The sequence below is a fragment of the Anas acuta genome, chromosome 5, assembly GCF_963932015.1.
Source record: "Anas acuta chromosome 5, bAnaAcu1.1, whole genome shotgun sequence".
In the NCBI taxonomy this organism is placed as follows: domain Eukaryota; kingdom Metazoa; phylum Chordata; class Aves; order Anseriformes; family Anatidae; genus Anas; species Anas acuta.
This window is the reverse complement of record NC_088983.1, coordinates 5,700,003-5,725,972: the sequence shown is the minus strand read 5'-3', so window position 1 is coordinate 5,725,972 and position 25,970 is coordinate 5,700,003. Positions and strand designations below refer to the sequence as shown.

General features: G+C 49.3%; 1 protein-coding gene across 1 annotated transcript; it reads left to right on the top strand.

The window, feature by feature from the left end:
• Nucleotides 1-16,854: 16,854 nt before the first annotated feature.
• On the top strand, nucleotides 16,855-18,440 carry LOC137858165 (inositol 1,4,5-trisphosphate receptor-interacting protein-like 1). The gene has a single exon (XM_068685602.1). It carries the CDS (start codon nucleotides 16,932-16,934, stop codon nucleotides 18,438-18,440), a length of 1,509 nt encoding a protein of 502 aa, XP_068541703.1. The 5' UTR covers nucleotides 16,855-16,931.
• The last annotated feature ends 7,530 nt before the right edge of the window (nucleotides 18,441-25,970 follow it).

The following is a 25,970-nucleotide window of genomic DNA, read 5'->3' as shown; positions in this document are numbered from 1 at the left end:
GTGGGCTGGAGCAGAGCAAGGTGAGCAGCACCCCGAGCTCACAGGGTGGGTTTGCTGTGTTTAACTTCAGCCAGGATCTACTTACCGGCGCCCACTGAAAGCTGCTCTGAAATAAAGCTGAAAATAGATGGATCATTTTGGCTGATGTATCTGTTCCTCCTGAAGAGCTGGCCCTTTTTGTTTGAATAAATCCACAGTAAATCAGCTTGGAAGAGAAACAAAGAATCTGAGGGACATGAGAAATGCAGCTCTGCATTCCGCTTTTCTTTTCTGCTGCTTCTGATATGAACGCTCCCACATGAGACTTCTGGCTGAAAACAGGCTGCAGTTGACTTAGATTTTAAAAATATTTAATTCAGAGGTGTTGCTTTGTGTGCGTGGAACCGAATTCAGTGATTTTCTAAACCAGGCCTCCAGCTTTGCAAAAAATTGTCTCTCTACAACAAATGAGCCCGTTTCTAGCCCAGCCCTTTCCACTTCTGGTTTCGGACAGGTGTGCAGCAGTGACGCCTAACACGATTTGCACACCCTTTACACCCTGTTGACTAAGTAGTTTCAAAACAAACCCCAGACGAACCTCATCTCCCTCCGAAAAACCACCTTCTCTTCATCTTCCTCAAGGAGAACCCGTAGGAAGATGTAAAATTATCCAAACGAGAACTTTGGCACGGCTGGGGTACGGCAGGCTGCGTTAGTCATCAAAGTCGCAGCTGGAGGTTGGCAACCCGCTGGCGACTTGCAAGCGAATTATTTTTATTTTCTGTTTACAAAATAGGAGAAGGAGATTACCGGGGAGGCCTCGAGGCGGGCTGCATCACCGGTGGTGGTAAAACTGAGATGACACAGAGCTGGCTTGCACCAGACGAAGGTGTGCTCCTTCATTAAGCCTGACTCATCCCTCCCAGCAGCAGCAGGGCTGCAGGAGGATGCGCGGAGGCTGCGCACGCCCTGGAGCCGCTGGCTGCCGGCAGCTGCCAGGGGCTGGGCAAAGCCCTGATCCTGCACTCGCAGGGCTCCGGCTGCTGCACGCACAACTGGTGAGACTGGTTGGAAATCGCTGGCTCAGGACTGGGTGCGTGCCCTGGCTTTCCCGTCTTCCTCTCTGGGAATTGCTCTTTAGGCTGTACTTGTGTGGGCCGGAGAATGGAGATTTTTATTTTATTTTATTTTATTTTATTGGTACTAAATTAAGCTGGAGATATCCTTTACTGCTGTTTGAAACTCCTGGACACACAGTGCTGTTAATCTCAGACTTCACAAATTATAAATTAAGATTCCACAAATTACAAGATTTTTATATATATATATATATATATATATATATATATATATATAACACACATGGGCTCCCTTCACTGGGGTTTTGTGCTTTCAGAACACATCTGGGCTCTTTTCCCTGCACACACAGCAGCAGAAACAGCCCCTTCTGCAAAAGTGGAAGCCTACAATGCAACCCTCTGGCTACAGATGAAGTAACACACGACAAATCTCCTTCCTGCAGCACAGCAAGCAGCAAAACCCTCCCAGTTCTGCACTTCTGGATTCAGCTGATGTCAAAACTGTCCCCTGAGAGGACCCGACATGTGTGTTGGTCCTTTGGTTTCTCAGTGCTCAGCTGTCAGTGAGGATGAGCAGCACCACGTTCCCCAAACTGGCCACTTGAATGGGACAAAGGAGCAAATAGTCATCACCCTGCCAAGCCCTGAGTCTTTCTGCTTGACTCACAAAGCAGGCTTGAGGAACAAACCTCCTTCCCAGTCCCTTTGCCTCCTCAAATCCCTCCTCATTAGGGAAAGAAACGGTCAATATTGAACGTGGTGAAATGAAGCACAAGGAACGAAACACCTCCCTCGCCTGCCAGAGGGTGCTGAAAGAGCCAAGCGTGAACCTACGTTTTCCAGAGCCTCTATCAGCTCAGGGTGACTATTTTGGCTGGCCAATATGCAGCAAAGGAGCCTGATTTCAGGAAGCAATTTGCAATTGGAAGGAAAAGAAAGCACCTGCGAGTGGGTCATAGCTCGGCCTCCCCAGACAGAGGTTTGGAAATTGTCTGGCAATTTGAGAAATTCGAGAGGAGGTGCACAACCCTACCATGAGGACATTGAGGAGATCAGAGGCTCACCACACCAGCTAGCCCTTGGAGAGACTTCCCCAGCTCTGCCCAAGGAGCCTGCTTCCCTTCGCGCAGCATGTCTTTGCTGATCCAGCCATGTAGCAAAGCCCCATCTGGGCCTGTGCATTCCTCAGCACCACCCCATCTTTTCAGACCCTGCACAAAGAGACCGTCTTTCCCACCCCACTGCTTCACCCAACTCTTCATCTCCCTGCTCGCCCACCTCTCTCCAGCACATCAGAGCTTCTTGCTTCATCTCCACCACCCAGCAGATGCTCTCCACGCCTAGTATGGATGCAATCAATGGTCACCATCTTGCTCCACTTTCATCCCCCCACCTTCATGTTTTCTCCACTGCTGCCCCTCATACCTCCCGCTGGCATCTCATCATCCTCTCCGAGACCTGCCCACGGTGATGCTCTCTGCAGTGGTGGCTGCAAAGACCATGGTGAGGCCGTCTCCTCACGGAGAGCAGCCTCTTCTGTATCTTTGTGTCTGTCCACGTCTACGCATCATTCACCTCTTCTCTTAAATCCTGCAGTGCTTGAACGATCGCACAGGGCATTGGCTGGAGCTTGCTTTCTCCTACAGCTGGTCAAGGGCTTTCTGCTGAAAGGCAGCTGTGAGGGAAATGCCTGCTGCTGCAAACAGATACATCCCATGGGACGGTGCCAGTTCTGCTGACATGTCCTCATTCCTTATCTTAACACAACAATAAAACATTTTTCTTTTTTCACCAGAACTTCTGTGACAAATACAGTTCCTTGATAAATATGAACACTTTCTCTTTTGATCAGATTTGGTTTCAGACCAAGTTTTTAAACAACCTGATTTTATTTTTTTTCCCCTAGGAATGGAAAATTTGATTTTTGACTGACCTGCTGCTTGCAACCTTCAATCTGTTTTAGAAAGAACCTTTATTATTATTATTATTATTATTATTATTATTATTATTATTATTATTATTATTATTATTATTTAATTCAATGAAAACAGACATAATGGATATGCACCCAAACGCTCTTTTAATGTGTGCCAACAATCAGGACAGTTACCTTGATCTACCAGGAACAATGGTGCCCCCAAGGGAGGGCATACAGTGCATAATGCTTCCCAAATACAACCACAGTTATTTATGACCACTGAGATTACAAAGATTTTGATGGGTAGCAAGGAGTGATCGTTGATGTCCCTTTAAATGCTTATCATCTCTGGCAGCTTAATTGAATCCCGTTAACAGATGCAGTGAAACTGAGCAACCTTTCTCTTGCTAGCAGTCTCCACTGGACCAGCGAAGCCTGGCATTGCTGTTATTTCCCTGTTTTCAGCTCTTTTCCTCTGAAGTCAGAGGGTGTGGAAATGATCTTCCTAAAAGAAACATGCTGCAAAAGAAGCATATGATCCACGTAGTCAAGGGTAGGACAGCCTGTGTGCAGGAAGAGGCTTTTTAACAGGGTTCATCTGTTGCAGTAAACTGGATGCCCAAGGTCTGGAGTGACTTTTAGGAAAGATTAAGGTATGCATGCGACAGGTCATCTTGCAGCAGCAGAGCTGGGCTAGTCTATCATCCAGCCCCATGCACCAGGGTGTTATCTTTTTGTCGGGAAAGCCATAGCACTGGGTAGAGCTTAAATTATACCCCGTGGAAGCTGGCTCACTCCTCTGACAGAGGTCGTAATGAGGGAGTCAGGATTCCAGTTATAGCTCGGCACAGCAGATGCAGCTGGTTTTGCAGATGATAAAAATACAGCCTTGTCTCAGGAATGCTGCAGAAGTGAGGCGCGCGTGCGGTTTTTGTCAGAGCAGTTCTTTAACTCTGGCTGTACCGTACAACAGTTGTTCCCATCGGGAAATCAATATTTACAGAGTAAACAGTGATGGGACGTGGGCTGGGTGCCATCCAAGCACGCAACAGGACCTGCTCTGTCCAATGCCTGCACCTCAGCCCTTGGAAAATGTTACTCTTCTCTCCTCTGGGGTTGCAGTAGTTTTGCATTACCAGAGATGAATACTATTTTATATTCACTCAGCACTGTATGCTTCTCAAGGCCTGTTTGTGAGGAAGAAGGCAGCTATTGGAATATAGGAAGTTTCAGTGTATACACTCCTGTACCACGCACAGCTCACCTCTTCTGGTCAGAATTCAAGGCCTGGTGCACAGAATTGGCCATCTCTCAAATAAAGGCAATTTATCACGTAATCAGAGCCATCACTTCATATGTGGCATCATAGAATCACAGAATATCCTTAGTTGGAAGGGTCCCACAGAGATCGTCAAGTCCAACTCCTGGCTCCACACAGGACCACCCAAAAATAAAACCATGTATCTGAGAGTGATGTTCAAACACTTCTTGAACTCTGGCAGGCCTGATGCCATGATCACTGCCCTGGGCAGCCTGTCCCAGCGCCCGACCACCCTCTGGGTGCAGACCCTTTTCCTATCTCCCAGCCTGACCCTCCCCTGTCCCAGCTCCATGCCATCCCCTCAGGTCCTGTCGCTGTCCCCAGAGAGCAGAGCTCAGCTCTGCTCCCCTCGAGAGGGAGCTGCAGGCCGCCATGAGGCCTCCCCTCAGCCTGCTCTGCTCTGGGCTGAACACACCAAGGGACCTCAGCTGCTCCTCATACGTCTTGTCCTCCAGACCCTTCCCCATCTTTGTAGCCCTCCTTTGGACACTCTCTAACAGTTTTATGTCCTTCTTATACTGTGGTGCCACAAACTGCACACTGTGCTGGAAGTGAGGCCACACCAGCACAAAGAGCGGGACAATCCCTTCCCTTGTCTTGTGGGTGCATTCTGCAGTGGAGATGGGGATCACATACAGAGGGGATTCCTGAGCTGCAGAAGACTCACAGAATTTAGGAAGACCAAGGAGATGAGGCCTTCTATAGATAGATCAAAGAATCCTCATATTCATAAGCCCTGGTCCTCACTGGGGGCTTCAACCACCCCTGATATCTGCTGGAGGGACAGGGCATAGGCAATCCAGGACGTTCCTGGAATACATTGATGGTAACTTTGTTTTTCAAATGATAAAAGAGCCAACAAGTAGAGGTGCTATGCTGAACCTCCTCACCAACAAGGAGGGGCTGGTGGGGAACATGAAACTCAAGGGCAGCCTTGGCTGTAGTGACCATGAAATGGTGCAATTTAGGATCCTGAGGGCAGTGACAAGGGAGCACAACAAGCTTGCTCACGTGGACTTTGGGAGAGCAGACTTTGGCCTCTTCAGGGATCTGCTTGGTAAAATACCAGGGGACTCTAAATAAAAAGAAAGGGGTAGATTTAGATTAGATATTAGGAAGAAATTCTTTGCTCTGAGGGTGGTGAATCACCGGAACAGGTTACCCAGAGAAGCTGTGGATGCCCCATCCCTGCAAGTGTTTAAGGACAGGTTGGATGGGACTTTGAGCAACCTGATTGAGTGGAAAGTGTCCCTGTCCAGGACAGGGGGGTTGGAATTAGATGATCTTTAAGGTCCCTTCCAATCCAAAAGGTTCCATGGTTCTATATACCAGAGACATCCCCCAGCTGCCCAACTTGCAGAGACCTTCATCTAGGGGACAAATCCTGCCCTGCGAGGAGATTATCATAGCTGGGTTGAAGCCCAGCTGGGACCAACACAAACCCAGACACACGGGTGCCGTACCTAGCTGGCCCACGAGGCATTGCTGATGGAGGAGATAGCTGCAAGCATAGCAGGACACGCTGTTCTCATTTGCCTGGGTGCTACTAGGAGTCCACCTCCTGCTTGGCAGAAACACGCAGAGCTGACTGTGTAATATCGCCCAGCACTGTGTTCCCTCACGTTTGCAGAAGCAACTTGCAGCTGTGAGAAAAATGTTTTTTCTCTAATCTGTATTTACACAGAACGGAGATAAAGAAATTCCTCAACAATCACTTAATCTCTCTTTGGGCTGACACCACCATCTTTGCTCAGCCCAGCTCCAAAGCAGCAACACATGCAAACACAGCACACCGCTCTGCAGCCCGGGGAAGGACTATCACGTGAAAAATGAGGGCTGTACCCAAGTCCTCTGCACTGCAAACATCCACTGACGCAGGCAGCGGGATGCTGAGAAGAGGGGCAGCCCCATCTTCTGGAAGCTGGCACGTGTTTGAAGTTCTTGTGTGTTTCTGGCATGTGATTTGAAGCAAGAAGCCTGCTCTCAGCTTGCAGACATGTCATCCCTGCCACAAGCCGCCCTGCTCGTGCAAGCAAGCTCTCAGCAAGCTCTGCATGAACTAACCGCCTGGCCCTTAAGGATTGGGAAAACAGGAAGCCCTTTCAAAGGTGTCTATGGATTTGATGTTGACGTTTGAATTTCCCTTTCATATCACTGTAACTTTTTTGCCCACATGCTGTATCCCTGCACTGTGAAGTTGTCGTTTAATTCTAGTCAGAGATTTTGTGCTTTTGAAAATAAAACCAAGGAGAACAGAAACGTGAAATGTTCAAAAACACTTTAGTGCATTAGACAAGGATTTAGTATAAGAAGCCCTTTCCAGCCCTTAGGGGAAAACACATCTTGTATACAAATAACCTAGCAAAGATAAAGCTGTTCTGCATAGTGAAAATTTTGGTGCTATATAGTTTGAGGACATAATATAACGTACTTATCAGTAAGAACAGAGTTATGACACCATGACGATAACCCAGAAGAGTTGAAAGGGACTGAGGACAACACAGACTTCATGGCACAGCACTGGGAAATCAGCGTCCCTGCTTAGCCAGGCCCAGCAGCAAGCAGACGGGTTGATAAAACTCAGGAGGCTTCCTGTGGGGGCCTCTCCAGCCACAGCCCTACCTGTGAAACAGGCTCTGTTTGCCACCAGCATGTGGCCATGGAGGCTGCGGGTGCAGGCAGAATCTATCCTGTAGACAGGGGCAGCTCCTGTAGCACCAAGTGGCAGCAACAGTTTTTTAAAAATGCGCCCTTGATGCTGCATCTGGAGCTGGCCACATTCTCCTACAGGCAAACTGTGCACTGGGAGGAACTGTGAAAAAACTTTCCGCATGGAGTCTATGAATGCAATCCCCTAGGTGAAAGTCCATCCTACTTGTAACCCAACTCAGCAAATGTTAATGCCCCGTTCCTGCATTCACATTCCCATATTCCTGAGACAATGGCCTTCTTTCCCCTGGTAAATACAGAAAGTAAGCATTTCCTCAAAGGAAGTTCATTGGATTTTTAGACAACCTCCCCCCCAAAAGAAGGAAGAGTGGGAAACAAAAACCATTTTGGTAATCTGGGAAAGTATTATCAGACGCGACCTCTTCTGCTGAAGTGAAACACTTTCCCTAGGCCACTAAGAAGCTAAGGACCAAAGTGTTTCTTTAACATTATTTTAACCGTAAAGGAAGAAAATCAGATGGCCTTCCAATTCATTTTACCAGCACACATACTGAAGACTCCACACATTGAAGACTTGACTTTATTTTAAAAGAATGATTCATGCATTTAGCCTTTGGTTCATTTCTGTATTAGTTTTGGAGCCATAAATCTCACTTTGGAGGTGTAGAATGATTAATTTCTCAGCAACATTTTTGCTTTGAAGTGTCCATCAGCTGTTAATAAAACAAGCCCTGTTACATTCTCTTCAAAGTCACAAAACAAACACATGCAGATGTTTTGGGCCAAGGAGGGAGCTGAAGATCTGTCTGTCAGTGAGTATTTAGCCAAAATGAAGAGGGTGTTCCTATCTTGACACCTTGGAGAAGAGGGGTGTGTTTGTTCAGCCAAAACCTCTGTGCACGGAGGCAACAGGAGAATTGGGACTGGGTCTCCAGAGCTCCTGATTTAGAGGGTGGAGTCTAGGGAATGAATATTACATTTTGTTAGAAAACTACTAGTGTTTCTACAGCACAGATTTAATAAAGATAATTTATGTCTGACTGAAAGTTAAATACCTCACAACCCTGCACTTGGTGTTTAGTGGAATATACTGCATAGTCTGTATCCAACCTACAGCTGAATTAACAATGAGTCTACAAAGACTCATGCCTCTGAGACATGGAGAAACATGAGGCAATCAGAGCAGCAAATTCCAGGCTGGTGTAGCTTGGCAGCCACCCTGTGAAGCCAGCAGAGGTGTACCACCTTAGGCTAGCCAGGAATTAGATTGAGGTGTTCGGGGGTTAGCTTTTTTATAGAGGGATTTGCAGACATGTCCCTACACCTGAGCGATCCCCACTTGCTCTGTCACCTCCATGGGTCTGCCAACTGCCAGCACAAGGGAGAGCCCTTCCCTAGCCTTTGCGTTCAGCAAACCCTGAATTCCCTGTTTAATTGTACCAGATTTACACTGGCACGAACAATGACGACAGAGGGCAGGCAAGCTCAACGAGCTGCTAAGCAGCACAGCTTAGGTTTCAGCTTTCTGCCTTTGCATCTCTGGAGCCTTCCAGTCAAAGCTTGGCTCATATGCGGGGCAGGTTGATTTTCACCAGCTAAATGCTAACAGCACAGGGTGCCCAAAAGGCCTTTTGTCTCACCTCGTGTCTCAGCATGGACGTGAGACCAACTAAACTACCACAAATCTCATTTGTGGTAGTGGGAACATGGAACTGAGCAGCGCCAGCAGAAGCAACTGTGAATGGCAGCAGATGCTGAGACCCAATGCCAAAAGTAACCTAAGTGCCTGTGAGAAGTGACTTTACGACGTCCACGCACCCACCCTGCTGTTTAGATTTGCCCTCTAGATCCTCTCCTTGTCCTCAACACGTCCTTACAATCAGGCACCACTGAACAGCTCTGGTATCACTCAGCAGAGAGCAGCCCTCTGTATCAGCTGCTGCAATTATTGAGACACATTAGAGCAATAGCAACTTGCACCGTGTGCTGCAGGACCAGCTCAAACCTGTAGCTGGGGAGGCAGTAGAGATGACAGGGACATTATTTATTAGGGACAGAGCCAAAAAAAACATCCTCCAGGCCCTAGTGTTTAGTTTGTTCCACTGCTAAAGAGAAGACACCACTAATGACAGGATGAGCAACTCCACAAAATACATACTATGGAGCTAAAGGCCCTCATTACAGAGAAAGCCAAATCCCCTGTTGCAGAGCAGGACCTGAATACACATTACCTGTGCTGCTGCAGGTCCAGCATTCTTTCCCCAGGGAGTCTCCAGGATGCTTCAGCCTCCTGCCTGTCTGCCAGGGAGGACACAGTTTAATTCCTCCCCTGCCTTTACAGAGCTCTGAGACAGGTGAGGAAGCACAGCGTGCAAGGAAGAGGCCATCAAAAGTGTGCAACAGCTTCTCATGGCCATAAATCTCAGAAATTACAAACATCTATTATTGGTTTATTTTGACAATAACTTGGATGTGACTTTTCCTCTTATAGTCTCTGCCTAGATTCGTCTCAAAAAGGTGCCTCCTCCCATCTGTTTCCTCTGTTTTGGAGTGTGATTTTAAGGGGATTTATGGGTAACACCCATTCTCTCTCAGATTTGTGCTCAGGGGCTGGGAGAGCAGCTGAACCCTACAGCTTTAACCTGAAAGCAGGTAGGGTGGTGCAATAGGGTAACCGAGCTGTGGCATACTGCCCACGGGTTCGCTGCCAGCACCACTACCAAGGACGTGTCCTGTCATATTTGTAAGACTCATCTGTATGGCTGCAGTCAACTCACAGCTGCCAGCATCTGGGCTATATCCTGCCCCAAGTTCATTCTGCCAACAATTCGGAAGGCTGCGGTGGGGCGGCAGGGTGGAAATCAAAAGGGACTTCAGACATTCCAGTCCCCTTCGTGCCAGGGTTGTCTCTGTCTTCCTCTGCTCCCATGGCCAGCTTGTTGAAGCCTCAACCTGCATAAACAATATTGAAATAATATTGTAGTAATTTCAATAATGCATATTAATATATAAAAATGCTATTGTAACAATGCTATTGCATAATAATATCTAAACAATGCAGAGTCATAACACTTGCACAGCAGCTTCCATTAATTATTACATGAAACACGCATGATTCCAGGAAGCATGGTGTTTGGAAATAGCAAATTTTCCACCATTCCCTACCAGTGTTTTGTGTACATGTCGTTTTAATCTGCTTGGCAAACACAGGCTGTGATTGATGTGGCTAGGAGAGCTCTATGTGACTTTATCCATTCAATCGCTCACCCTGTTTTTAGATCTGTGTTTTCTGTGATCTGCCTTGAACTGGCCAAACACCTCTTGCAGCTTTTAACTCTTACCTCGGAGCAGGCGATGCATGTGAATAGGTACTACAGGGATCACAGCATTTTCTGGAGAAAGGCCTAGCTGTGGCAAAAATAAACCCACTCACCATTCCCTAGCATGAGACTTTCCCACTATCTCTGACACACACCAAAACCTATTCACCCATCCAGAGAGCAAGGGTAGAAATCAAGATGAGGAGAGTACATGGAAAAGGAGCTTCCTAAGTTCTAGCATCAGTGAAGTTCCTACTAAGGGCTTTCTGAAATGACTCTACAAAACCTGCTCCCTATCACGTGTCTAGCTCTCACCCAGAGTTTACCAAACTCACTGGGAAAGCTTCAGTGTCATCAGCCATTGGTTTCAATAGCATCCTGCAGAAATATGAGGACACATTCTCCTTTGGGGCGATGGTTTGGCCAGATCTTAATCCTGTGGGGATGGCTAGTGCCCACAGGCTGCAGATGCTGTGGACAGCTCAGTCTATCACAGTGAGGAGCATTTCCATATCCTGCTTTGCACAGAGAGAGCTTTGAGCCGCAGTGGCTACACTCAGGCCAGGATTCATCTCTGCCACTTAGCCAAATTTTGGAGGCATCGATCTGGTTCAAGCTTGTCCTTGGGACCTGCCATTCACGCCTCCAGGGGCACTGACTAAGGAATGACCCAAAGTCCCTGGTATTGCATGTGTATGCTCTACTCCTTCCCTGTGCTGGGACAGTCAGGTCTTTCTCGCCACAAGCGTGTTTCACTCTGCCCTGCCCTTTCCATGGATTAATGGATTAACCCCTAATCTTTGCAGTGACCTTACTTGTAGCCTGATTGATGGCTCTACTTGTTTTCTTGCATTTTGCATCAGCAACACAAGAGAAGTGATAACCACACAAAAGAAACAGCTGCTGGAGAGAAGGAAAGAAACTCAAGACAGTTGTTTATAGGCAATTAATGTCTTTTGTCCCACAGTAGGTGTGATTTAGGGTAGCACATATTCAAGCATTTGGAAATGGCTGTTTCTCCCTCCTCTCCACTATCAGTGGGCTCATGTTTTTTAACAAGGCCAGGGACCAAGAACAGGCCATGGAAGACTGATGCTTTGAGAGGGGCATGAGCATCTTTAGCCACTCACTTGTTAGACTGCTTCAGGACCACAGAGGAATACACAAATCTCTGGCTCCAGCTAGAGGCTAGTTCACTGCAAGGCTTCTAACCTGAAAGCAGCATATGGCACGGTATTGAAGTGCATGAAAACACATATAATGAAGAAAAAAGGAACGACAAGGGCAGAGACCACAGAGACTTTCACATGCTGTCTGTCCCAGACAGCAGGATTTTCCTCCTGGTCTATCAAGCAACAAGATGGGCTGCTGTTCCCTTCCCTCCACCAATGTTATCAAGTCAACGAACCTCGTAATGTATTAACCCTACTTGACATTGTGAAACAAGATCCGTGTTTGACCGAACTATTGTCCCGTCAGTTAAGCGCAAGTTCTGGCTGCTCAGTTAAAGGTAAAGCCCTACAAATGCAGGGCCAGTCTTCCCAGCTGGGCAGGAAAGGAATCAGGTGGGACGTGGTTCCTGGGCTACACTTCTGGTATTGCTCAAGCCTCTCTGTGTGGGGTGAGCTGGGTGCCCTAGCAGAGACCAGCATCCTTAGGGAGGGCTGATGGTCAGCCACTTCAGCCCTGTTTCTGCCCTCTGTTGGGCAAGGCAGCGTTACGAGACAAGGGAGATCCAAATGGCAGACCCAAAGGAAGAACAAGTTGTCCATGCCAACGCTGAGAGATGAGTCAGCTCCTTGAGCGCTATGAAAATTATTTGAAATTTTTGGAGGGCTGGGATCTCGGGAGTGCACCTCGCCCCAGTCAGTGTGATGCAAGCACCCTGTCACAAGCACAGGTGGCTAAGGCCAGCAAAGTAGGAAAGACGTGAAAACGTCCCCTACCTACCAGGGGAAAGTGTTGTTTTCCTTTATATCCATCAACATTCCTCTCCCAAAATACACAGATAAGTTTATACCAACTGTGAAAGCCAGCAGGAGCTGACTGGGATCGTCCCTCTTACAACTGGATCACAGGCAGGGTTTGTGGCAGAGTTTTTGGGATCTGACACCATGTGGCTAGATTTCCTTGACACCCTCTGCGCGTTATGTCTGGCCTCTTGGCAGAAGAGTGGTGTCTTCCTTCCACACCTGAACCCACATGAAGTGTACCTGCAAAGCCCTTATGTTCAAACAAGATTTCTTAGCTGGAGGAGTTACCAGTGCAGTTCTCCTTTTCAGAGAGAGAAGGTAATTTCAGAGTTAAAGTAGAGGTGAATTCAGTGTGCCTTGGCATATGCTGTGGAGGGGAGGGATGTCCCGGGCTATGATGATTACGGGTTTCTGCCATAAAGAGAGGGGAAATGAAACACCACATAAATAGGATGCTTCTAAATATTGCCAAATTGGTTATCAGATAAATATCTGGACAGAGATAGGCAGACTGCCTCCATATGCTTGTTCTAGATAATCTAGGTGATACATCTCATTCTAAACACAACCCAAACAAAAGATACAGCTGAAAATCCTAAGAATTTTTGAAGGATGAATATGATATCATGAGATGACCAAATACTCCTTGAAAAGCACAGCCCTATCAGAGGAAAAAAAAAAAAAAAAAAAGTAAAAGCCAGTAAAGTCAGCCTTGACCTACCAAACGCACAGGAAGACATCTGAGTCACCTTGCTGCACCCAAACTTCTCCTCTGGCAAGTTCTCATTTCCTAAAAGGAAGTGGTTGAGGCATTTCTCCTCCGTACAGCAGCACAGGTACTGCATGGTATCATCCAGTCTCCTGTACTAGCTAGGCTGTGCTAGGACGTACATGACAGGAGTCTCAAAGGCATATGTAGAAATACCTGTGACCACCAGGATACAGGTGCAGAGTTGCAGACATCTGATGGAGAAGCTGTCATGTCAGGGATGCCTGACCACGTGCCCAAAGAACTTCATCTCTGCCACACTGCAGCTCTGTGGCCAGCTTGTGCTGGGGGTAAAGCTGGCCTCTGCCTTCTGGCTGCTGAGGAAGATGTTTGAGTCACCTTGCTGCAGCCCAAACCACCTGAATGAGGATGGTTCTACTGAAGGCATCCATCAGCTGGAGCTCATCCTCAGAGTGGTGCGAGAAGCACAGCACCTCTCCCACAAGCTGCTCTGCAGTTCCACAAGGAGGTCTTGTGGGCATCTTCCCTGCAGTGTCCAGCTCCAGGTGGAAGGAGTGGCCAGCAGGAGGCTTCAAGGACACAAGCAGGTGGTGAGCAGCATCATCCTCGAGGGGTCTCCAGCCTTGAAAACCACTGCCCACCCTGACAGCTGGCTGCAGCAGCAGAAGGAAAGTAATCAAGAGCAATCAGAAGACACACAGGACTTCTCCCACCAGGTCCTCCATGATGCATGTCCAAGTGTCGTGGTTCTGCTCGAGTGGGCAGGCGAGCTCCACCACAGCTGCTCTCTCACTCTGCCTCCTCAAAGAGGAACAGGGAGAAAATACGATGAAAAGGGCTCAAATCTTGAGATAAGGACAAGCAGATCACGCAGTAATTATTATAACGGGCAAAACAGGCTCTGCATAGGGAGATAGTAAGATTTATTACTTATTACTAAGCTAGAGAAGTGAGAAACAAAGGAAAGAAACCAAACGCACCTTCCCCCCCCCCATCCACCCTCTTCCCCCTCCTTCCCCCAAGCGGCGCAGGGGAACGAGGGAGTGGGGGTTATGGTCAGTCTACAGCACTTCTTCTCTGCCACTCCTTCTCGGTCACTCCCGTCCCCTGCGCTGTGGGGTCCCTCCCATGGGATGCAGTCCTTGATGAACTGATCCGGCATGGGCTTCCCACAGGCAGCCGCTCTTCCAGAGCTGCTCCAGATATGGGTCCTTACCACGGGGTCCATCCCTCAGGAGCAAACTGCTCCAACCTGGCTCCCCCACGGGCAGCAGCTCCTGCCCCATCACCTGCTCCTGCGTGGGCTCCTCTCCACGAGCTACAGGTCCGGCCCGGAATCTGCTCCGGCAGGGGTCTTCCACAGGCTCCGTCGGTGCAGGGCCACCTGCTCCACCGTGGTACTCCATGGGCTGCAGGGGGACAGCCTGCTTCACCATGGGCCTCACCACAGGCCGCAGGGGACTTCTGCTCCGGCGCCTGGAGCACCTCTCCCCCTCCTTCTGCACTGACCCTGGCACCTGCAAGGCTGTTCCTCACTCCTCTCACTCTCCCAGCTGCTGTATATATTGCAGCGTTTTTTTCCCTGTCTTAAATATGCTCTCACAGAGGTGCAAAATAACACTGTTGTTGGCTCAGCTTACTGGCTCGGCTCAGGTCAGCAGTGGGGCCCTTCCCAAACATGGGCCCTTCCCAAACATGGGGCAGCTTCTAGATCCTTCTCCCAGAAGCCACCCCTAATGCCCCCTGCTACTAAAACCTTGCCACGTAAACCCACTACACCAAGTCACAGCTCTCGTGGACACTGGCAAGAAATGGCCAGGTTGGCTGAAACCCCTTGGAGCGGAAGCCAACTGCTGTACTAAACGTGCTTTGATGCGGATTACTGGCAAAGTCTAAATTCATGGTGCTAATTGTTGGGGTGCAGAGGGCTGTGCAGACTGCATTATTGTCTTCATAAATCTGGCCAGTACCAGTTCTTGTCTCTCATCCAGACCTCCAGCTCTTTCTGTTGCTTGGTTAACACAGATTGATCCTGAAAAATCCCTGGCAAGAGCTGAGGCACTGCCACCCAGGGCCAGGCAGTGACACTGAACATCCAACCCCATGCACAACCTGGCCACAGAGCTGTGCAGTGGCAGAGATGAAGTTCTTCTGGCACATAGCTGCGAATGCTCAGCAGGACAGTTTCCACCTCAGATGCATGCAGCTCTGTGCCTGTATCGTGGTGGGCAATGATTTTACCCCCTATGTCTTGAAGACAGTCGTCATGCACCTGCTGAACACCATCCCTTTGGAAAGATGGCACAGGAGGGAGTTTTTGCAGCGGATGGATGACATCATGGAGTACCTGCACTTGTGCCTGAGGAAGAAATGCCTCAAGCACTTCTGGTTAGGAAACGTACGAATGCCTGAGGAGATCATCTTGCCTCCAGATTTACAAATGTCCAAAACCACCCATCCTCTTCTGGCACATAGCAAAGGACGGGACTAACTATTCCCAGGCACTGCATGAGTTCCGTGAGCTGCAAGATCGGCTCACAAGAATGCTGACCTTTGGGAACTGAAAGAGTCCTTCAAGCACAGAGCTCCCCGTGGCACTCTGCTGACAGCAGGCAATGACCTCCCACCACAGAAAGAAGAGGGGAGAACTCAGGACACAGAAAAAGACGGGAAAACTCCATGCAGCAAACTGCTGTCAAGTGCAGCAAGGTCCTCATATGGACGGTCTGCCCACTGCAGAGCCAGTGATGACTACGGTGGCTACAAATATGAATGTTTGCCACGTGCGGCAGAGCTGAGTACACTGGACACAGAGAAGCTGCTGCTCAGTTGGCAGCGGGAGTTGCTCCTGTTTGTTTTCTCTCTCCCACTTGAGGGAGGCAGATCCCATGCTGCTGAAGAGGCTGCTGCAGGGAGGCTTGAAGCAGAGACTTGTCTTAGCAGCAGGACAGTGACCACCCGGCCTCCTGGGGCATGTCCATTCACTCTGGGAGCTTTGACCTCTGCAAAAAAGCCAATACATTGCCTGCTTGAACCAATGCTTTGAGAGATGAATTTCTTCTGGAGAATAACCCTGGGGGCTTCCACAGGCAGTGCAAAGGGAGCCTGAGGAGCTCCATCTGGCCACGTGCCTCTGCGTTATATAATATATACCACAAGAACACATAATTTAGAATGATAACCAGCCCAACAAGTATTGTCTCTCACTGTGTTCTTCATGGAGTGATTCGTTCCACTTTGTTTCAAACACACACAAATACTTTCAACACAAAATACTTGGACATATTAGGAATAAGACATATAATTATTAACACTCCTGTTAGTATCCCTCCAGCAGCTGAAAATATTACCCAGGTAACCCAGTCACAACTGTGAGAGGCCTGCTTGCCTATCAAACCTATCTTCACGAGGTGATCAATGTCCCTGTTCTGCTACGCTGTCCCTATTCATTCCTTTTTTCGTTTTGTCCCTGTTTGGGTGCCATTTGTGGGACATGCAAAGGGATTCTAGGGAGCCCCTTCCAGCCATGTGCCACTGCATTTGGGTGACACCAGGGCCTGGGCTGCCCAGGGCAGCTGGCAGTCGCTGAGCCACGGTGGGCACCGAGGGCAGGGCAGGGGTCCTGTGACGCGGTGTGGGCGCAGGTGGCATCACAGAGGACGTGTCACAATGGGGGGGAGGCTTTAAAGGCAGCCGCGGGCAGCGCTGCTTCACTTTGGCCTGAGCCATTGGTGAGTGCAGCAGCAGGGGGAAGACTGGGTTGGGCCAGGGCAGGGCTCGTGGCTGTCCCCGCTGGCACTGCCCACAGTCCCTGCTGCCTCCCAGCTCCCTCGCCCCCTCTCCTACCTGACCCCAGGGGCCTGAGGCTCGTGCCGCAGCTCCCTCAGCCGCCATCCAGCTCCCACCCAGCCCCACTGACGTGCTTCTCTCTCTTTCAGACCATGGTTTCGGCAGCTTTCTATTTCCTGGCGTTTTTGGGCTTAGTCATCAGCCCACAGAAAGTCGGGGATGAATTGGATGAAGCTACAAATGCGCGCATGCGGCGGTATGCGGAGGAGATGCAAGAACGCATGGCGCAGCTCCTGTTGGAAATTGAGGCGCTAGAGAAGCAGCAGAGCTCGATGCATATGGGAGCCCTGCTCTTATCTGCGATGCAGACTTGGCAGTTCTGGGCCTGGCTTGGTGTTATTCTCCTGTACATTTTGAACGTGTGGCTGCTCTTTAGAGATCTCCTAAGACATGAAAACAGGAGGGAGGAAGAAAGCTCTAGCAGCGATGATGACCAGCAGAATAATAACAGAAATCGTTTTGAAGAAAGGGACGAAGGGAGGATTTTTGCGGAGAGAATCCAGTGGCCAGTGCAGCACCTCCAAATCAACTGTCAAGTGATAATGTCCATGGTGGGAGACCTCCTCTATAGCACCCGACGTTCCCTGTCGAACACTTACTTTCCAGTGCTGCATCCACCCATTGGAGTGGGCAGTGCCTTTGAAGGCTGGACTCCCTCGGAGGAGTATAATATTGTCTATCGCATTTTCATACCCATAACGGCTCCTCGTGGGCACTCCTTCCACCTGGAGCTGGGCAACGAAGAGGAGCTACCATCAAAGAATTCTCGTATTCGCGTGGAGCTGGAGTGCACGTGCGCGAGGGAGCAGAGCTTTGGGAACGTGCTGTGCTTCCTCCACCAACCTGAGGAGGAGCTGAGAAGAAATCGGGAGCCCAACCTCCTACAAACACTGTGCACTGGCTCCTACCTGGATGTGCATAAAACCTCCTTCTGGTTCCAGCAGATGATGAAAGCAGCATGGAAATTTTTGCCTGAGTCGGCCAGACATCACGTTGCTGTGCTGCCATCCAGACGCTCCTGCAAGCTCCGTGTGTTTGATACCTTCGATCAAATCCACTTTGTTGAGTTCATTTTTGGAGTGCAACAAGGCGATTCAGACATTTTTCTCAGCAGCGAGAACACTGATGCTATCTTTACCCCGGACACAGTATGGCCGCAGAGCTGCACAGTGGCAGAGATGAAGTTCTTCAGGTACATAAAAGCGCATGCCCCGCAGGACAGCTACCACCTCAGATGCATGCAGCTCTGTGCTCGTATCATTGTGGGCAATGATTTTACCACCTATGTCTTGAAGACAGTTGTCATGCACCTGCTGAACACCATCCCTTTGGAAAGATGGTGCAGGAGGGAGTTTTTGCAGCGCATGGATGACATCATGCAGTGCCTGCACGGCTGCATAGTGGAGAAACGCCTGGACCACTTCTGGTTAGGAAACGAGCAAATGCCTGAAGAGTTCATCTTGCCTCCGGATTTCCAAACATCCAGACCACCCAACCTCTTCCAGCACATGGCAGAGGATCCAAATGTCCATGCCCGGGCACTGCGTGAATTCCGGGTGCTGCGAGATCGGCTCACAAGACTGTTGACGTTTGGGAACTGAGAGAGGCCTTCATGCAGAGCTCTCCGGGGCACTCTGCTGACAGCAGGCAATGACCTCCCACCACAGAAAGAAGAGGGGAGAACATAGGACACAGAAGAGGATGGGAAAACTCCGTGCAGCAACCCACTGCCAAGTGTGGCAAGATCCTCGTATGGACAATTTACCAAGCGTAGTAACCACTGATGACTACGGTGGCTACAACCACAACTGCTTGCCACGTGCTGCAGAGCTGAGCATGCTGGACATGGAGAAGATGCTGCTCAGTTGGCAGTGGGAATTGCTCCTCCGTGTTCTCTCCACAGAAAAACCACCCTTGTGGAAGGCACACCCCATGCTGCTGCTTGAAGCAGAGGCTTTGTTACCAGCTGGACAGTGACCATCTAGCTCTTGTACATTGTCCATTCACTCCGGGAGCTCAGCCTCCCCAAAACCCTAATATATTGCTTGCTTAAACAAATGCTTTGTCCGTGAGTGTCTGTACCACACTTGGTCAGGAAAGGCAGGCATGAGGTGCCACAGCATCGGGAAGCATTTTGCTGTGGAGCTGATTCCGTGGGCTCCAAATGCGCTCCTTCTGGAGCTAAAGCACTGCTGCCTGTCTTTGGTCCTCCAGCAGGGCAATGAGAATAGCTCAGGACCCTCCACAAAGCCGTCTGTTGCTGGTGTGCTGTGTGGAGTCTAAAGGGGGGACTTATGGGACCTGAGGCAAACCATGCCCTGGGAGTCCAATGGCATTGCCCAGGATGACCACGGGGATGCAGAGGTCACGCTCTTGTTATAAATGAAGACACAACTCAATCTGAATTTAGTACTATATATAAAAGGCAAGTAAACAGCGCTGGGTGTGCGGGGAGTCTACGCTCTACCAACATGCACACACTAACATCAAACTTTCTAAATATATAGAACATTGTTTTTACATATTCATAAGAAACCCAAGTATGCCTATAGATATGTAGAACCAGAAAAGGTATCAATCGAAGCATAAACGTATCTAAGTTTTCCGAATTCTGGCAAGTGTTTAACAAACAATCCTTTAAGTCTATTACTATTAATGTCTATGACTGGGGGAGCATAGTTGGAGTTGGTAATCCTGGCTGATGCTCCCATATCTTCCATACAACAGTCTCCATTTTCCATTCCTTTTCTTGATTACAAACACCGCAGAATTTCCATCCACCCTCTTCCCTCTTCCCCCCTCTCACGCCCAAGCAGCGCAGGGGAACAAGGGAATGGGGGTTATGGTCAGTCTACAGGGCTTCTCTGCCGCTCCTTCTCGGTCACTCCCGTCCCCTGTGCTGTGGGGTCCCTCCCACAGGATGCAGTCCTTGATGAACTGATCAGGCGTGGGCTTCCCACAGGCAGCCGCTCTTCCAGAGCTGCTCCAGATATGGGTCCTTACGACGGGGTCCATCCCTCAGGAGCAAACTGCTCCAACCTGGCTCCCCCACGGGCAGCAGCTCCTGCCCCATCACCTGCTCCTGTGTGGGCTCCTCTCCACGGGCTAAGGGTCTGGCCTGGAACCTGCTCCGGCAGGGGTCTTCCACAGGCTCCGTCGGTGCAGGGCCACCTGCTCCACCGTGGTACTCCATGGGCTGCAGGGGGACAGCCTGCTTCACCATGGGCCTCACCACAGGCCGCAGGGGACTTCTGCTCCGGAGCCTGGAGCACCTCTCCCCCTCCTTCTGCACTGACCCTGGCGCCTGCAAGGCTGTTCCTCACTCCTCTCACTCTCCCAGCTGCTGTGTGGCGCTACGTTTTTTTCCCTGTCTTAAATATGCTCTCACAGAGGTGCAAAATAACACTGTTGTTGGCTCAGCTTACTGGCTCGGCTCAGGTCAGCAGTGGGGCCCTTTCCAAACATGGGCCCTTCCCAAACATGGGGCAGCTTCTAGATCCTTCTCCCAGAAGCCACCCCTAAGGCCCCCTGCTACTAAAACCTTGCCACGTAAACCCACTACACCAAGTCACAGCTCTCGTGGACACTGGCAAGAAATGGCCAGTTGGCTGAAACCCCTTGGAGCGGAAGCCAACTGCTGTACTAAACGTGCTTTGATGCGGATTACTGGCAAAGTCTAAATTCATGGTGCTAATTGTTGGGGTGCAGAGGGCTGTGCAGACTGCATTATTGTCTTCATAAATCTGGCCAGTACCAGTTCTTGTCTCTCATCCAGACCTCCAGCTCTTTCTGTTGCTTGGTTAACACAGATTGATCCTGAAAAATCCCTGGCAAGAGCTGAGGCACTGCCACCCAGGGCCAGGCAGTGACACTGGGGGATGCCAGTGCTGGAGAGGAGCTGGGGGAGCAGCCCTGATGGGGGGAGTAGTGGTCCCAACAGAGGGACAGGGGGGAGCAATGGCCCCAACAGTCCTGAGCGGTGCCAGAAAGTTCCTGGCAGGTCCCAACGGCCCTAACAGGAGAGGGAACGTTCCTGACAGGCCCCAACGGCTCTGAAGGGACGAGGAACGTTCCTGACAGGCCCCAGTGGCTTGAGGAGGACACTCACAGACAAAGTGTTTGTTCAAGCAAGACATTTATTGGAATCTTTGCAGAGGCCAAGCTCCCAGTGAAATGGACAGGCCAAGAACCAAGCCCACTTGCTATGAGGAGTCTGTGCGTCAAGCGTCCATGAAGCAGCCTCTGGAGCTGCATGGGGTCCAGCTCCCCACAGGGTGCTAGCAGGTCATCATCTGCCATCAGCAGAGCGCTCTCGCTGTGCATGAAGGTCTCTGTCATGTCCGTAGATCAGCAGTCTTTTCAGCTGATCTCGCACCACCTCGAACTTCGGCAGCTTTGGCATATGGGTCCCGCTTCAGATGCTGGAAGAGGTTGACCGGGCCAGACAACTGGAAGGCTGGTGGCAGGACAATCACATCGGGCACCATCTCGTTGCCAAAGAAGTGGTTGAGACATCTCTCTTCCACACAGCAGCGAAGGTACCAACTGATATCATCCAGCCAAAGCAGAAAATCCATCCCGTGCCACATTTCCAAGGGGATGGTGGCAGCAAGGGTCCCTGGCAGCAGGGACTGTGGCCAGGACTGGTGGTGACAGCCACCTGCCCTGCCCTGAGCGGCTGGGCCCTGGCTGCAGGCTTAGCAAGGCCTCGGGGGGCAGCTTTTGTGCCCCAGCCCTGTGCTGCCCAGCCTTCCCCCTGCTGCTGCACTCGCCTCACAGATGGCTCAGGCCAGACTGCAGCATGGCTCTGAGGGGAGCAGGGACATTCCTGACAGGCACCAGGGGCCCTGAGGTGGACAGGGATGTTCCTGACAGGCCCCAGCGGCCTTTGGAGGGGGGCCGGGACATTCCTGACAGACCCCAGAGGCCGCAGTGTACTGTAATGCCGTCAAACTATATAGGGGCAGAACCCATCTGTATTTATGGGGTGACAGGGGGATCCCAACAGTTAACTGTACTGGAGGATGAAGCGAGTCTAACTGGAAATAAGTGGCAAAAGCCGCGTATTGTGACAGGCCGGATGCTCCATGCATCCTTGACGTAGACTATCTCAGGAGAGGATATTTCAAGGACCCAAAATGGTACCGGTGGGCTTTTGGCATAGCTGCCTTAGAGACAGAGGACATTAAACAGTTGTCTACGTTGCCCAGTCTCTGGGAGGACCCTTCTGTTGGGTTGCTGAGCGTCAAAGAACAGCAGGTGCCAATTGCCACCACAGCTGTGCACCGGCAGCAATATGGCACCAACCGAGACCCCCCATTCTCATCCATAAGCTAATTCATCAACTGGAGAGCCACGGGATGATCAGCAAGATTCACTCACCCTTTCATAGTCCCATATGGCCAGTGCGAAGGTCTAATGGTGAGTGGACTGTCGTGGCCTGAATAAAGTCATGCCACTGCTGAGTGCTGCGGTGCCTGACATGCTAGAACTCCAGTACGAACTGGAATCAAAGGCAGCCAAGTGGTACGCTGCAATTGAGATAGCTAATTGATATAGCTAATTGAGATAGCTAATGCATTTTTCTCCATCCCTTTGGCAGCAGAGTGCAGGCCACAGTTTGCTCTTACTTTGAGGGGTGTCTAATACACCGGGAATCGACTGCCCCAGGGGTGGAAACAAAGCCCTACCATACCTAGACTACATGATGTGGACACCGTTTGATTTGCACACCATGGAAGAACTGCCTGTGTTCTGCAGTGTATGAGTGCAAAGAGGAAGGACCCTGAGCTTTTAGAGCACTGGGACATTTATATCTCTCTTGGTATGACAGTTACAGAACACCTCTCAAGCGTTTTCCCATATTGTGTAGGGTGTGGAAAAGGCTCAGAACCAGCAGAGAGAGGAAGACTGCCACAGACATAGCACGGGGGAGTTGAGAGAGAAGAAGCTTCTTGGATCAGCTCCTCAGCAAAATGCTCCCCGATGCTGTGGCAGCCAAGCTGTCAGCATCTCATGCCTGCCTGTCCTGACCAAGAGTGATACAGACACTCACGGACAAAGCATTTGTTTAAGCAAGCAATATATTAGGGTTTTGGAGAGGCCGAGCTCCCGGAGTGAATGGACAATGTGCAAGAGCTAGATGGTCACTGTCCAGCTGGTAACAAAGCCTCTGCTTCAAGCAGCAGCATGGGGTGTGCCTCCCGCAAGGGTGGTTTTGCTGTGGAGAGAACATGGAGGAGCAATTCCCACTGCCAACTGAGTCCTTGGATGGTCGTCCGGCATACTCTGGTGGTCTCTTGATGAAGGCCAGAAGTCTTCCTCACTGCTAAACTTCTGACCTTTCCTGTCTTCAACAGACGTCAGCAGCCAAGCCAGTTTTTGCTGGTTCCATGATCTATGCATACAGTCTTTTATGCCCTTGTCTTTGGGTTCTTAATTGTGGTAGCTAAGACCTACAGAATCACCATTCTTTATCTTGTTCCCTGTCTCAAGTCCCCCCTTTTCTTTATCCTAAGGCAAATTCTTTTGCTTACAGCACTCACTGATTCAAAGTTTTCATAAAATTCTTACCACTTTCTACATGGTGCTTGATTTGGTTACACTTTCAGATTTCATAATCATCTACTCCTTTTATACAGCACCAAATGCACACTGTACTAATAAACAGGTTAAGAATACTAGTAAAAGTGAGATCAATATTCCTATAAACAATTGCTTAAGCCATGAAAAGTTGGGTAACCAAGAGATCAGTTTGTTTCATAGTTCTTGAAAACCCCATGAGGTGTCATCTTGAACTACCTTATATAAGATCTCGGTCTTTTCCAAACTTTTTTTTTTTTTTTTTGAGATCAGTCTCAATTTGTCCTGCCTCATTTAAATACGTACAGCAATACAGCAACTAATATTTCTTAAAGTGCATCCTCCCTCTTGGGAGACTAATAAAAGGTCTAGTGCCTACAACGTTCTAATTGGTGTTATAAATGAAGTCTCAACTCAATCTGAATTTAGGAATATTTATAAAAGACAAGTAAACGGCACTGGGTGTACGGGGAGTCTATGCACTACCAACACGCACATATGAACATCGAACATTCTAAATATACAGAACATTGCTTTTACATACTAAACCCGATGTCCAATCAGAAAAGGCAACAAACAATGCTTTAAGTCGATTACTACCAATGTCCGTGACTGGGGGAGCACAGTTGGTCTGGTTGAAGTGCTCCCATATCTTCCATGACTTATAACAGTCTCTATTTTCTATTCCTTTTCTTGATTACAAACACCGGAGAATTCCAGGGCTAGTTGTGGGAACAATATGTTGTGCTTTAAGTTGTTAAGTAACTCGGCCTTCAGGTCTCATGCATCCCAGTCTTCCCGGATTGAAGGGAAACAGTTCCAGCTCCCTTTCAAGGCCAATAGGGCCTGGATCAAAAGGCACGTCCAGGTCACCAGAGGGTGTAACAGCAAAGTCATGGCAGTAGCGGTGGGGGAGCCGATGGTGTAGCAGAAGGATCTGTGGACGAGCCCGCAGCTCCCTCGCTGTCTGGCAAACCACACGTTTCTGACTGTGGTCCCACGTGGCTCTTTAAGGCCTCAGAGATTGCTCGCCAGGTGCCAAGCAATCCCACTGCAACCTGGTCGATTTTATTAGCAGAGTCCCACACCTTGACCTCAATTTGGTCCCATGTTTCAGGATCATAAACTGTCTGATTATTAATAAAGGGAATAAGCTGTAAGGTTACCAGGACAGTCTTTGTTTCTAAGGATGTATGATTCCCCATAATGCACAGCTGCTTACCAGCGAGGGGCAGTTGTGTGCTCGGCTCCGCTTCTCTCAGCTCGAGCTTCTTCCCAGCTGCGGTGCGCCCATTTCCAGCGACTTCCTGTATGAGCTTCTTTGAGCGGTTTGCTGAGTTTGCCCGAACCTATCTTCATGAGGCGATCAGTGTGCCTGTTCCTATCTTGGTCCCTGTTCTGCTAGCCTGTCCCTATTCAATCCTTCTTTCTACTTCTTTATTGATGAAATAACTTCATTGTGTTGCCTTCTTCATCTTGAGGACAGGCTCCCCTCTTACACCCTTCACCCCACAGCAGTCCTTTTCAAAACAACTTTTCACTGGTCAAACAACTTTGCCCGGCAACAGCAAACACCCAGCAAATTCGGTGCGTTAATGGCTGGAGAACAAGCAACCCGAGAGGGCAAGGCGTCTCCTGAATCACCCTTCTTTGTTCCCTCTAAACTCTTTACATTCCTGATGGCCTCATCGTTAAGAGTCTGATGTAATCATCAACCATGGGGCTTGCCGACCCCCATGGCCACACTCCCACATCTCCCCCGTCTTCATTAATATCAACCATCTTCTTGACATGAATTATTACTCCATATATCACAGTGATTTGTTCTAGTTGCTTGCCCAAAACTGTATGTTGTTGTTGTTGCAAATATTGGTTTCCTACTTGGGTTAGATCTTCTCCTTTGTATGGCATTTGGTAAGGACTGCCATAGAATATCTCTAAGGGTCTTAGTTTTACCAATACATATCGGTTTCTAGACAGATTTTAGCAATCTGCTCTTTTATCAAATGATTCATTTGTTTCCACTTGGCCTTTTGCCTGTGGCCCATACGGAGTGTGTTGTTGCCAGTCAATCCCCAGCACTTCGCTGACTTGTTGGGTCAGTTCTGAACTGAAGTGTGGTCCCCTGTCAGATGACATTACTGAGAGTACACCAACTCTCGGAATAATGTAATTCAACAATACTTTGGACACTTCTCTGGCTTTGTTAGTTCTACATGGGAATGCTCCTGGCCATCTGGAAAAGGTGTCTGTTAGTACCAATAGGCATCTGAACCCCCCTTTCCTTGGGAGTTCTAAGAAACCAATTTGCCACTGTTTCCCAGGAACATTTCCCTTCCCTATTGTTCCCATTTGGGGGCTGATTCCCGTCTGTGGATTCTTTTTAAGACATATGACACCTTGTTGCGATACTTGTCTGACAAATGAGGGCCAATCCATTTTCTACTTCAAAACTGTTATAATATTTCAGCTCCCCAGCATGCTTTACTATGTTCTCCAATAACCATCTAATACAACGTGGTATCACAACTCTCCCATTATTTATTTGT